Genomic DNA, 12673 nt, shown 5'->3' on the forward strand with positions numbered 1-12673 from the left:
CACCACGCCTGGCTAATTTTTTGTATTTCTAGTAGAGACGGGGTTTCACTGTGTTAGCCAGGATGGTCTCGATCTCCTGACCTCATGATCCGCCCGCCTCAGCCTCCCAAAGTGCTGGGATTATAGGCGTGAGCTACCACGCCTGGCCCAAGGCCCTAATCTTGTACTTGTAATTCTGTATTTCTTCTTCCCAAAGGGCCACGCCCCTGTACCTTATAAGTTTCATGGCTCCATAAAACCTAGTCCTGTCCTGGGGGAGATGAACAAACGTAGACAAATTATAAAGTGTCAAATGGCAGGATGGAACAGAACTAAGTATCATGGCAGAAAATAATGGGGGCATGCATATCTTAGATGGGGAGGAGCAACTGGGGAGTATCTGTTTGAGGTGACAAGCTGAGGCCAGACAAGGAGTGTGTGGAATGACACAGGTGAATGACATGGGTGAAGCATCTCTCTGAGCCTCTGTTTCCCTATGTGTGAGGTGGGGATGCCAATCACAGCAGGGTGGGCTGAGAGGGGTAAGTGACAGATCCAGGGTACCCGGTATGTTCAACCACCCAGTAGGACCAGCAGGCAGCTCAGGCCCCTAGCTGAGCCTGGCACTGCCCTTAATCGGCTTTTGTCCTTCCAGGAGGGACAGGCTGGGCTGGCTACCTCCTCTCTCCCCCCAACAGCTGGGGCTGGCTGTGCCAGGGCCAGACTAGGAGGCGGGAGCTGAGATCACTGGGCCTTTGGCTTCCTGAGTCCTCTCTGGGGAGAGAGAGGGCAGCCTGGCTGGGTGAGAGGGGACAGTTTGTTCACGACTGGGGCTGGGACTCCTGGGTCCTAAAGGATGAAGGGGCTGGGGCCCTGGACTCCTGGGTCTGAGGGAGGAGGGGCTGTGGGTGTGGACTCCTGGGTTCTAAGGCAGAGGAGCCTGTAGCAGGACTACCAGTTGAGCTGAGTCTGCGAGCGGTGGGGGGCAGGGCAGGGAGCTGGGCCCTCTACTCTGTTTACAGCACGTGGTCCTCACTGATCTTTCTGGGTGGGAGGTGGCTTGTGCGGCTACACCCTGGGCAGGCCAGCCCCGCCCCCGGGTTTATAGCCCCAGGCTGCTACTGGCACAAGCCACAGACCAGCAGTCTCAGCCCAGGGGAGCTCGGAAGATGCCTAGGAGGGGTGAGTGTGCAGCCAGCTGAGAGACAGGAATGGCGCTGCCAGGCCCCAGGACCTAGAAGGGAAAGGAAATACCTTCTTCTAGGGGAAGAGGCAAGCTGCTGGGCTTTGGGAGGGAAGTCCCTGGAGTAGATGGTAGCATTCCACCAACGGCAGCTTGTTCAGGGCCTGAGTGACAAGGCATCCAAGAAACAGGACGGCCTGAATGCCTGGGAAAGGATATCAGAGGGAAGATCACTGGGGACCAGGAAGTGTGGTGAATCAGACATAGTCCAGGGCAGATTTTGAGATGTGGTTTCCAGAGTCCTAGCGGGGAGCCCCACGTAAGTGTGGCTGTGGACTCAGAGAGCTGGGTTTACAAAAGCTCTGCCACTTGCAGTGCAGCTTTAACCTCCTCACTTAAAACCTGAGCCTCGGCAGGGCGCGGTGGCTCATGCCTGTAATCCCAGCACTTTAGGAGGCTGAGGCAGGCAGATCTGAGGTCAGGAGATCGAGACCATCCTGGCTAACATGGTGAAACCCCGCCTCTACTAAAAATACAAAAACTTAGCCGGGCATGGTGGCAGGCGCCTGTAGTCCCAGCTACTCAGGAGGTTGAGGCAGGAGAATGGCGTGAACCCGGGAGGCAGAGCTTGCAGTGAGCTGAGATCGCGCCACTGCTCTCCAGCCTGGGCAACAGAGCGAGACTCCATCTCAGAAAAAAAAACCTGAGCCTCAGTTTCCTTTCCTGTAAAATGGGGATGCTGGCAACAATAGAGATTTGAACCTAGGTGACATGGGTCCCAGAGGGTTAGCGCGCTAAAGCAGCAAACACACAGAAAGCTCTCAGCCCGGGACCTGCACGAATATGCTCAAGGTCGATAACAGCTATGAGTATCGCTGTTCCAGGCAGGGCAGCAGAGCCGGCCATGCAACTTGCCAGGACCCGTGGACAAGCCTGAAGGCCAGGGGACCCCACTGGGGGAGAAGCAAGACTGAGTTTTTGGGATCTCTCAGAGAAACAGGGAGGGAACTGGGATTTGGAGGGGCTTCCACAGCCAGACTTGAAGAACGAGGAATGACTCATCAGTGAAGTCTAGAATTGTGAACTCCTGAGTTCAGGGAGAACTGCGCTTGGGGACCAGGGTCCGGAGAGATGGGAATGGGAGGACTCGGGCTGAACTCTCCCAAATGTTGTTGGAGGGGAAGGGCCTGTGGGTAGCACTTGGGGCCTAAGAAGGAAAGATGGGATGGAGGACCTGGACTCCAGGGTCCTGAGAGTGGGGACCAACTGGAGGTCTAGACTTCTTGGAATCTAGGAGAAGGAGTCTTGGGCCCCAGGAGAGTTCATGGAAACAGGTGCCTGGACTCTTGGGTCCCTGGAAGGAAGAAAGGACCGGCAGCCTCCTGGATCATAGGAGAGATGAATGAGTTAGGGAAGCAGAGTCATGTGGGCTCAGGGAATGTCTGGATTCCTGGGTCCGAGGGATAGGAGGCCAGGGCAGCAAGTTTCTGAGTCCCAAAGAGATGACAGCAGGGGCTCCTGGATCCTGAAGAGGAAGGGTCTGGGGCTTGGACTCCTGAGTCTGAGGGAGGAGGAGATGAGGGCCCAAACTACTGGCTCCTGAGGAGGGACAAAGGCACTGGGAACTGGGGCCCCAAACTTCTGATTCCTAGAGACAAGAGGGTGACCTCTTGTGTCGAAAGGAGGAGGAACCTGGGGTCCTGGGCTCCTGGAACTGAAAGAAGACAGTGCTGGGGTCTGAAGGAGGAGCGGATAAGCTATGGCCCAGACTCCTGGGCTCCAGCTGAGCAAGGCTTGGTCCGGCCCCGCCTAACAGGCGTCCCCACCTACCCACAGCCTCGAAGCTCATCTACAACATGGACCTGCGCACAATGACACAGTCGCTGGTGACTCTAGCGGAGGACAACATAGCCTTCTTCTCGAGCCAGGGTCCTGGGGAAACGGCCCAGCGGCTGTCAGGCGTTTTTGCCGGTGTGCGGGAGCAGGCACTGGGGCTGGAGCCGGCCCTGGGCCGCCTGCTGGGTGTGGCACACCTCTTTGACCTGGACCCAGAGACACCTGCCAATGGGTACCGCAGCCTGGTGCACACAGCCCGCTGCTGCGTGGCACACCTCCTGCACAAATCCCGCTATGTGGCCTCCAACCGCCGCAGCATCTTCTTCCGCACCAACCACAACCTGGCCGAGCTGGAGGCTTACCTGGCTGCCCTCACCCAGCTCCGCGCTCTGGTCTACTATGCCCAGCGCCTGCTGGTTACCAATCAGCCGGGGGTGCTCTTCTTTGAGGGCGACGAGGGGCTCACCGCCGACTTCCTCCGGGAGTATGTTACGCTGCATAAGGGATGCTTCTATGGCCGCTGCCTGGGCTTCCAGGTGAGCCCCCTGCCCCGTGCCCCTCTGGGCCCACGATGAAGGCACCTGGTGGCCCCTGGCCTGGCCTATAATATGGTAAAGTAACCACAGTTGTCAGCATTATCGGACTCAGCAAACAGCAGGTACAGAAAGGGGAGATTGGCTGGAGCTCAGACAGAGCTGCACCAGGGATCTCAAACTCATGGGCCCTAGGTCATATCTGCTGGGTAGTAAGAAATCCAACTTGCAGAGCTTTTTCACCAGGATATCCACTACTCTCTGTTGTCCTACACACAGGAGATACATTCACTCTGTTACCTGTCTGGCCCCTGAAGTCACTTGAGGTTGAGACCCCTCAGGGAGGGATCTGGAGCCATGTGACCCTGTAGTCTTTCTGGCCCTCTCTGGGCCTCCCCTCACCTCAGCCTCCCCCCGCCACCCCACGTCTCCAGGCTTCCCTGCAGGCTAGCCTGTTCTCAGCAACCCAGCCCAGGTGTTCCTGGAAACCTCCCCTCACCAGGGCTGAACCCACGAGTATTGATCAGCCCAGCTGGGCCAGCCAGCTCCTCCCTGTGTCCCAGCTGTGACCCTAGAGTCATGAGAAAGAGATCCTGGGGCTGCCCGAACCAGCATCCCAGCCATAATAGCCAGGCATTCAGGTGCCCTCTGGCCTACTGGGCACCTGGCCAGGGGCAGGGCCCAGCTGTGCTTTGGTACAGGGCAGTCTCCCCTCTAAAATGTCAGCCTCTGGGAGGGCAGAGGCCTCCCCTGTCTTGGTCACTGGACCAGCCCGGTGTCTAGCACGCAGTAGGACCTTGGCCAGTGTAGAGTGAACACAAGAATGCACCAGTCCCTTGCCTTGGCCTCCTGTGGCTCCATTTCCTCTGATCCTGTGTCCCCATTGTCTTGTGTTTTTTTGGTTTCTTTTTTTTTTGTATTTTGTTTAATAGGGATGGGGTTTCATCACGTTGGCCAGGCTGGTCTCAAACTCCTGACCTCAAGTGATCCGCCCACCTAGGCCTCCCAAAGTGCTGGGTTTACAGGCATAAGCCACCGCACCCGGCCCCCACCATCTTTCCTTAACTGCCTGTCTGCTCTGTCAGACGCTGTCTCCCCCTTCCCCTGTGGTGGCCGGCTGGCCCCATGTCTAGGCCTCAGTCACCCTCTCTGGCTGTCTTTCTGCCTCAGGTCCCTGTGCCTGGGGGGCTGTCTCTGGCCATCTCCCTGTTCCTGTCTTCCGGCTGCCCCCTCTCCCCATCCATCCTCTCTCTGACTTTCAGGAAGTCCCTGCACCATCCTACTCCCCACCTCACAGCCTACCAGTGGCACCACCCTGCACTGAGAATGAAATCCAAATTCCTCTGCCCAGGACCTGCATGAGCCCCCTTTGCCTCTCCAGTGTCACTGCCTGCCCCTCTCCCCACTGCTAACTCTGCTCCAGCCACACTGGCCTCCTGGCTGTCGCTACCCAGGTCAAGCACCAAGCATGAGCTCACCTTTTTTTTTTTGAGACGGAGTCTCACTCTGTTGCCCAGGCTGGAGTGCAGTGGTGTGATCTCCACTCACTGCAACCTCTGCCTCCCTGGCTCAAGCGATTCTCCTGCCTCAGTCTCCTAGGAGCTCACCTTTAAGCCTTCATGCTCTCTGTGCCCTGTGCAGGGAACACCCTCCCCTCGCTTCAGTCAGATCTCCTCTGAGACCCGCTAAGTAGCCTGACCCCTAGTCATCGCTCGTGTCCTCTCCACTTACTGCCTTTTTTTTTCTCAAACCATTCGTCATTCCTTGTTGGGATACTGTGCATGGCTTTGCTTGTCTGCTGATCATTTGTTTTCCGTTTGAGAACATCAGGTCCTTGAACCAGGTGAGAGCTATGCCCAGCACACAGTAGGAGCTCATGAAACATTTACTCAATGAGCGTGTCTTCCCTGCACATCCCTGTGCCTCGCTCCTGCCCTGTCCCCCACTCCTGCCCTGTCCCCATCCCTCTCCTGAGCGGTGGGTGACGCAGCCACGTCTCTCCACAGTTCACACCTGCCATCCGGCCATTCCTGCAGACCATCTCCATTGGGCTGGTGTCCTTCGGAGAGCACTACAAACGCAACGAGACAGGCCTCAGTGAGTCCCAGCCGGGTTCTACTCGCAGCCTACCCTCCTGGCCCTCCTCCCCACTCCTGTCCAAGTAGCCTGACCCACTGGGGCTCCCTGACACCCCTTCCGAACCCCAGGTGTGGCCGCCAGCTCCCTCTTCACCAGCGGCCGCTTTGCCATCGACCCCGAGCTGCGTGGGGCTGAGTTTGAGCGGATCACACAGAACCTGGACGTGCACTTCTGGAAAGCCTTCTGGAACATCACCGAGATGGAAGTGCTATCGGTGAGGGCCTGTTACTGATGGGGACACTGAGGCCCAGAGACCCATCTGAGGCCACAGTAGGTCTCTGTGGGGCTCCAGGCCCAGGGATGGCACACAAGGGGAAAGACTGGGGATCAGAGGGAGGGGTCAAGGGCACCCCTGCAGGCAGACCCTCCCCAGCACCCCTTCTGTCCCCTCCCTCCAGTCTCTGGCCAACATGACATCGGCCACCGTGAGAGTAAGCCGCCTGCTCAGCCTGCCACCCGAAGCCTTTGAGATGCCGCTGACTGCTGACCCCACACTCACGGTCACCATCTCACCCCCACTGGCCCACACAGGCCCCGGGCCCGTCCTAGTCAGGCTCATCTCCTACGACCTGCGTGAAGGACAGGTAGGGTTCCAGCCTCAGCCAGGGACAGGGACACAGCCGAGAAGCACGGGCAGCCCCCGCCTTGGCATCCCCATGGAGGGGTGCAGCCCTGGCCAGCTCTCCCCAACCTCACACACCGCCTCCCTCCTCACCCCCAGGACAGTGAGGAGCTCAGCATCCTGGTAAAGTCCAACGGCCAACGGAGCCTGGAGCTGTGGCCGCGCCCCCAGCAGGCACCCCGCTCGCAGTCCCTGATAGTGCACTTCCACGGCGGTGGCTTCGTGGCCCAGACCTCCAAATCCCATGAACCCTACCTCAAGAGCTGGGCCCAGGAGCTGGGTGCCCCCATCATCTCCATCGACTATTCCCTGGCCCCCGAGGCCCCCTTCCCCCGTGCGTTGGAGGAGTGCTTCTTCGCCTACTGCTGGGCCATCAAGCACTGCGCCCTCCTTGGTGAGCCTCAGACTCCCACAGCCACCTGCATCTGCTCCCATCCTGCCCAGCCTGCTTCAAGCTCCTCCAGCCTCAACCTCACACTTTCTACCTTCCTCACCCCCACACCTCCCAGCTCTTGCTCACCCAGGTCCTGCCCAATCTTCCGCCTCAGCCACTTTATCCTCTGTCCCCGACTGTGGCACCCAGACTCTCCATCTCCTCCACCTCCACTTCCCACCCACCGTCCTGTCTCCTTGAGCCTCTGCCATCCCCCTCTGGTAGCTCCAGGCCCTGCTTTCCTGTCCTGCCGGCCTCCTGGCCCACAGTCCAGCTTCTCTGACCTCCCTCTTTGAAGATCAGCATCTTGGGAGGACACTGAGGCACAGAGCAGGGTGTGGCCATGCCCCAGAGCACAGAGCCTGCAGCCCAGGCCCTCTGTGCTAAGCCTGAACCCTGACCTTCCATTCCCATCCTCTGAGGCCCCCCTCCTGCAACAGGCCTGAGCTCGGCTCCCCTTCCCCACCACCTGCCCTCGCTGCTCCCAATCTCCAGCCCCGACAGACTTTCCCAGCACTTCCCTGCGCCTCTCCAGGTCCTGAGTCATCCTGATCCTCTGTCTACCACATGAGCCCAAATCTGTGCCTCAGTCTGCCAGTCTCTAAAACTGCAGTCTGCTAGGCCTTGGAGTGCCCCACACCCCACCTTGGAGAGCCCAGTTCTCCCAGCTTGAGTTCCTCCCTACCCTCCCTCCCCAGTCTCCTGCCCCTGCCAGGCTGTAACCAACCACTCCTCTCCCAAACCAGGCTCAACAGGGGAACGGATCTGCCTTGCGGGGGACAGTGCAGGCGGGAACCTCTGCTTCACCGTGGCTCTTCGGGCAGCAGCCTACGGGGTGCGGGTGCCAGATGGCATCATGGCAGCCTACCCGGCCACAATGCTGCAGCCTGCCGCCTCTCCCTCCCGCCTGCTGAGCCTCATGGACCCCCTGCTGCCCCTCAGCGTGCTCTCCAAGTGTGTCAGTGCCTATGCTGGTGAGGCCCACACCCTCAGCAGGGAAACAGGACTGCATGGATATCTGGGTCCTGCAGGGATGGGCTGGGGACCGGGACTCCTGTGACTGAGGAAGGAGAGGCCAGGCAGAGGAATCTAAGACTCCTTGTCCCTTTTTTTTTTTTTGGTGTGTGTGTGTGTGTGTGAGAGAGAGAGAGAGGGAGAGACAAGGTCTCGTGTCGCTCAGGCTGAGTGCAATGGCTCAAACACACCTCACTGTAGCCTCGACCTCCCAGGCTGAAGCAATCATCCTGCCTCAGCTTCCCAAGTAGCTGGGACTACAGGCGTGCACCACCACGCCCACACCCACGCCCAGCTAATTTGTTTTTCGCTATGTTGCCCAGGCTGGTCTTGAACTCCTGGGCTCAAGCCATCCTCTCGCCTTGGCCTCCCAAAGTACTAGGACTATAGGAGTGAGCTACTGCACCCAGACTCCTTGTCCCTTTTGAAGCAATTGGATATTCTCACGTCCCTGGGGCCACAGATGCCTGAAGTTCTGGGTGTTAAGACTGGGCCCAGAAAGAGAGGAAAACAACTCAGCTCCCCACATATACTCTGCAGGTGCAAAGACAGAAGACCACTCCAACTCAGACCAGAAAGCCCTAGGCATGATGGGGCTGGTGCGGCGGGACACAGCCCTGCTCCTTCGAGACTTCCGTCTGGGTGCCTCCTCATGGCTCAACTCCTTCCTGGAGTTAAGTGGGCGCAAGTCCCAAAAGATGTCAGAGCCCATAGCAGGTGAGTGATTCACTCCCATCACCTGCCCAGCCAGGGTGGGCAGAAGGGACAGCCTAGCACAGCAAAAGTCCCAGGGAAGATGCTGGGCATGGTGGTTCAGGCCTGCAATCCCAGCACTTTGGGAGGCCAAGGTGGGCAGATCACTTGAGGTCAGGAGTTCAAGACCAGCCTGGTCAACATGGCAAAATCCCTTCTCTACAAAAAAATACAAAAATTAGCAGGGTATGGTGGTGTACACCTGTAGTCCCAGCTAGCAGGGAGGCTGAAGCCTATGAGAATCGCTTGAACCTGGGTAGCAGAGATTGCAGTGAGCCAAGATTGAGCCTCTATACTCCAGCCTGGGCAACAGAGTGATACCTTGTCTCAAAAAAAATTTTTTTTTAAAGAGTACCCTTACTGGGCTGTGGTGACGTCTGCCTCCACCCATTTGGGTCAAGTGGCCAGCACAATACGTGCCACCCAGTAGGTGCTATTAGAAGATGCCAACACCCCTGGTGTGCCCATTCTGTTCCAGTGACCCTCTGGGCCACAGAGCACTTAAGTAGTTACTCTCACATTGTTTTGCACCTCGCCTTCGTGGATTTATAAAGACAAGTAAGGCTGGGTGTGGTGGCTCACGCCTGTAATCCCAACACTTTGGGAAGCCGAGGCTGGCGGATCACTTGAGGTCAGGAGTTCAAGACCAGCTTGGCCAACATAGTGAAACCCCATCTCTATTAAAAATACAAAAATTGGCCAGGCGCGATGGCTCATGCCTGTAATCCCAACACTTTAGGAGGCTGAGGCGGGTGGATCACAAGGTCAGAAATTCAAGACCAGCCTGACCAACATGGTGAAACCCCGTCTCTACTAAAAATACAAAAATTAGCCAAGTGTGGTGGCAGGTGCCTGTAATCCCAGCTACTCAGGAGGCTGAGGCAGGAGAATCGCTTGAACCCAGAAGGCGAGGTTGCAGTGAGCCGAGATTACACCACTGCACTTGAGCCTGGGTGACAAAGTGAGACTCTGTCTCAAAAAAAATAAAAGTTAGCTGGGCATGGTGGCACACCTGTAATCCCAGCTACTCAGGAGGCTGTGACAGGAGAATTGCTTGAACCCAGGAGGCGGAGGTTGCAGTGAGCTGAGATTGCATCACTGCACTCCAGCCTGGGCAACAGAGCAAGACTCCATCTCAAAAAAAAAAAAAAAAAAGAAGTAAAAAACTGAAGCTGTAGGGTCTTGGCCCTCGTGGTAGGCAGTGTGGGTCTGATAAAATGAACAGATCTGAGGCCAAGCTGGGCACACCAGGTGGGCTGAAAGTATATCTTTAGCATCATTTGGGTACTTGCTTGCCTAGTCATGTGAAGGGATAAAACTGAAGAACACAAAGGAAATTTGGGGAAGCAGATCCATGTTGGCTACAGGTGCCAGACCCCTAAGAATTGGATACACGCTGGAGACTTGTTAGCTCCCTGTGAACAGAGCCTCCCTTCAAGCCACTGGGCCTGCTCACTATTCAAGTCACTTTGATCCATTTACACCCTGTGGCAAGTGTAATCCCAGCACTTTGGGAGGCCTGGCCAACATGGCAAAACCCCGTCTCTGCTAAAAAAAAAAAAAACACAAAAATTAGCTGGGCATGGTGGCACATGTCTATGGTCCCAGCTACTCGGGAAGCTGAGGCACGAGAATCACTTGAACCTGGGAGGTGGAGGATGCAGTGAGCCATGTTCTCGCCACTGCCCTCCAGCCTGGGTGACAGAGCGAGACTTTGTCTCAAAAAAAAAAAAAAAAAAACTGATATACTGTGATTCCCAGTGGGTAGCAGTACCTAATCCCACATCTTAACCCACTGAGTCCTCCCACCTATGAACCAAGGACTATTTTCATTTCCTTGATCTAGAAGAAAAAATAGGTTCCTAGAAGTAAACTGCACCTAACCTTCCCAGTCACACACACACACACCCTTCACTAGGACACACAGTCCCACTGCCAAGACCCCCGCCCCCATGACCACCTGGGGCATCTGGAACTCCACCCATCCCCTAGGCGAGAGTCTGGGGAAACAGCCTTTCACAGCCCTCCACAGGTGACTGCCCTTCCCACTGCATTCCCTGCCAGCCACACACACCCAAACTAACGGAGCCAGGCCTATCTGCTCCCCCTCTCTCAGAGCCCATGCGCCGCAGTGTGTCTGAAGCAGCGCTGGCCCAGCCCCAGGGCCCACTGGGCACGGATTCCCTCAAGAACCTGACCCTGAGGGACTTGAGCCAGAGGGGAAACTCCGAGACGTTGTCGGACACCCCCGAGATGTCGCTGTCAGCTGAGACACTTAGCTCCTCCACACCCTCCGATGTCAACTTCTTATTACCGCCTGAGGATGCAGAGGAAGAGGCTGAGGCCAAAAATAAGCTGAGCCCCATAGACAGAGGCCTGGGCGTCAATGCCGCCTTCCCCGAGGGTTTCCACCCACGACGTTCCAGCCAGGGTGCCACACAGATGCCCCTCTACTCCTCGCCTATAGTCAAGAACCCCTTCATGTCGCCGCTGTTGGCACCCGACAGCATGCTCAAGAGCCTGCCACCTGTGCACATCGTGGTGAGTGCCAGAGGGGGCCGGCACAGGTGCATTTAGAGAGGAGCAGGGCACCCAGGGAGGAGCGGGACCGGGCACAGGTGCACCTGGGAAAGAGAGCTCTGGAGTGGGGAGAAAGGGACAGGCGTGTACCCAGGAGAGAACAATGCCCCGAACAAACGGGAGGAGGACAGGAGTCAGGGCTGCCTCCGTTTTATTTTACAATTTTGAATACCAAGAGACAGGATCAGTGGGGCAGCCCCTTGGGCTTGGAGAATCAAGAGGGAAAAAAGGTGGGTTTGGCGGGGTGGGGAGGGAGAGGCTGGACAGAGGCCAGGGAGCGCAGTTCAAGTCATTCTCCCTTTCTTCCCACCACTCCCCTACTTCCCTCATTCTCTCCCCAACTCCTCACCCACCATGTCTCCTGCCTCCGTCCACCCCTGTCTGTATCCATATTTCCTGCTCCCTTTGTTCATCAAACCCCTCCTCGCTCTACCTGACCCCGGTCTGTCGGTCCCCCACCCTCTCTCCACGTCCGTCCTGCTGTCCCGTAGGCGTGCGCGCTGGACCCCATGCTGGACGACTCGGTCATGTTCGCGCGGCGACTGCGCAACCTGGGCCAGCCGGTAACGCTGCGCGTGGTGGAAGACCTGCCACACGGCTTCCTGACCCTGGCGGCGCTATGCCGCGAGACGCGCCAGGCCGCGGAGCTGTGCGTGGAGCGCATCCGCCTCATCCTCACTCCGCCTGCCGCGCCCACGCCCGCCCCACCTCTGGTCTGAGCCGCCCGCCGGATCCGGGCTGCGCGGGGAGACGGGGGCTGCGGGGGGCGACACTAAAAGCCTGCTGTTCCCATCTGCGCCGGCCTCCGTCATGAATGCGCTCCGGGCCGGGCGGGAGGGGGCGCGGGCTGTGCCTTACTTAAGTCGGGGGTGGCAAGGGGGCGGGGCGGGGGCCCGAAAGCAGAGACCCCCGCCACGGGGAGGGGGACGCGCACACACACCGGTCACCGAGACGGCTGGACCTGCACACCACCGCTACCTTCTGCTGCTGCTGTGACCGCCACAGGGACGGGGACTGGCCCTCCCTTGCAGGTCGGTCTGTTTGTCTATTGTAAATAAAAGTATTTAATTAGTTTGGCCTCTCTCAAATACGGTGGGGTATTTGCCCACCAGGGGGCAGCATCGGACTCAAGCGGCTGGGAACCAAGAAACCTGGAATGAGGAAGGAGTGTGGGGGCCTGGATTCTTGGGACCAGAAGGGAGTGGACTTCCTGGTAACCCAGACCCACCTCCCCTCGGACTTCATCCAGGTATACTGCCAGGAGATGCTGGGTCCTCAGCTCCTCCCTTGAAGACCTTCGGTTAGCTGGACTCACTCTGGTCCCAGGGAGACCAGGCTCAGCATACATCGGGGGAAATAAAAATAATGTCTTGGGTCTCAAAGGCTCCAGTGACCCAAACACCCTACAGAACTGGAGCAAAGTTAGCGGGAAACCAGAAACAAACTGGCACTCAAAATACTGTAAATGCTGCCAGCCACAGAGGTTCACGCCTGTAATCCCAGCACTTTGAGAGGCAAGACAGGAAGATGGCTTGAGTCCAGGAGTTTGAGACCAGCCTGGGCAACATAGACCAGTCTCTACAAAAACATTTAAAAATTAA

The 12673-nt window shown here is 57.5% G+C and overlaps 1 protein-coding gene across 1 annotated transcript in view; it reads left to right on the forward strand.

Annotated features, from left to right (window-relative positions):
* The window catches only part of LIPE (lipase, hormone-sensitive), a 36846-nt gene extending 24703 nt beyond the window's left edge, over positions 1-12143 (forward strand). The window contains exons 2-11 of the mRNA XM_011982820.1: positions 2999-3534; positions 5538-5628; positions 5739-5884; positions 6069-6254; positions 6392-6686; positions 7472-7699; positions 8280-8456; positions 10609-11033; positions 11564-11756; positions 11797-12143. Coding sequence (XP_011838210.1) covers positions 2999-3534; positions 5538-5628; positions 5739-5884; positions 6069-6254; positions 6392-6686; positions 7472-7699; positions 8280-8456; positions 10609-11033; positions 11564-11756; positions 11797-12068 — 2549 coding nt within the window. The 3' untranslated portion in view covers positions 12069-12143. The remainder of the gene's footprint in view (positions 1-2998; positions 3535-5537; positions 5629-5738; positions 5885-6068; positions 6255-6391; positions 6687-7471; positions 7700-8279; positions 8457-10608; positions 11034-11563; positions 11757-11796) is intronic.
* Positions 12144-12673: the final 530 nt, after the last annotated feature.

Source organism: Mandrillus leucophaeus, unplaced genomic scaffold (genome assembly GCF_000951045.1).
Source record: "Mandrillus leucophaeus isolate KB7577 unplaced genomic scaffold, Mleu.le_1.0 Scaffold106, whole genome shotgun sequence".
Classification (NCBI taxonomy): Eukaryota; Metazoa; Chordata; class Mammalia; order Primates; family Cercopithecidae; genus Mandrillus; species Mandrillus leucophaeus.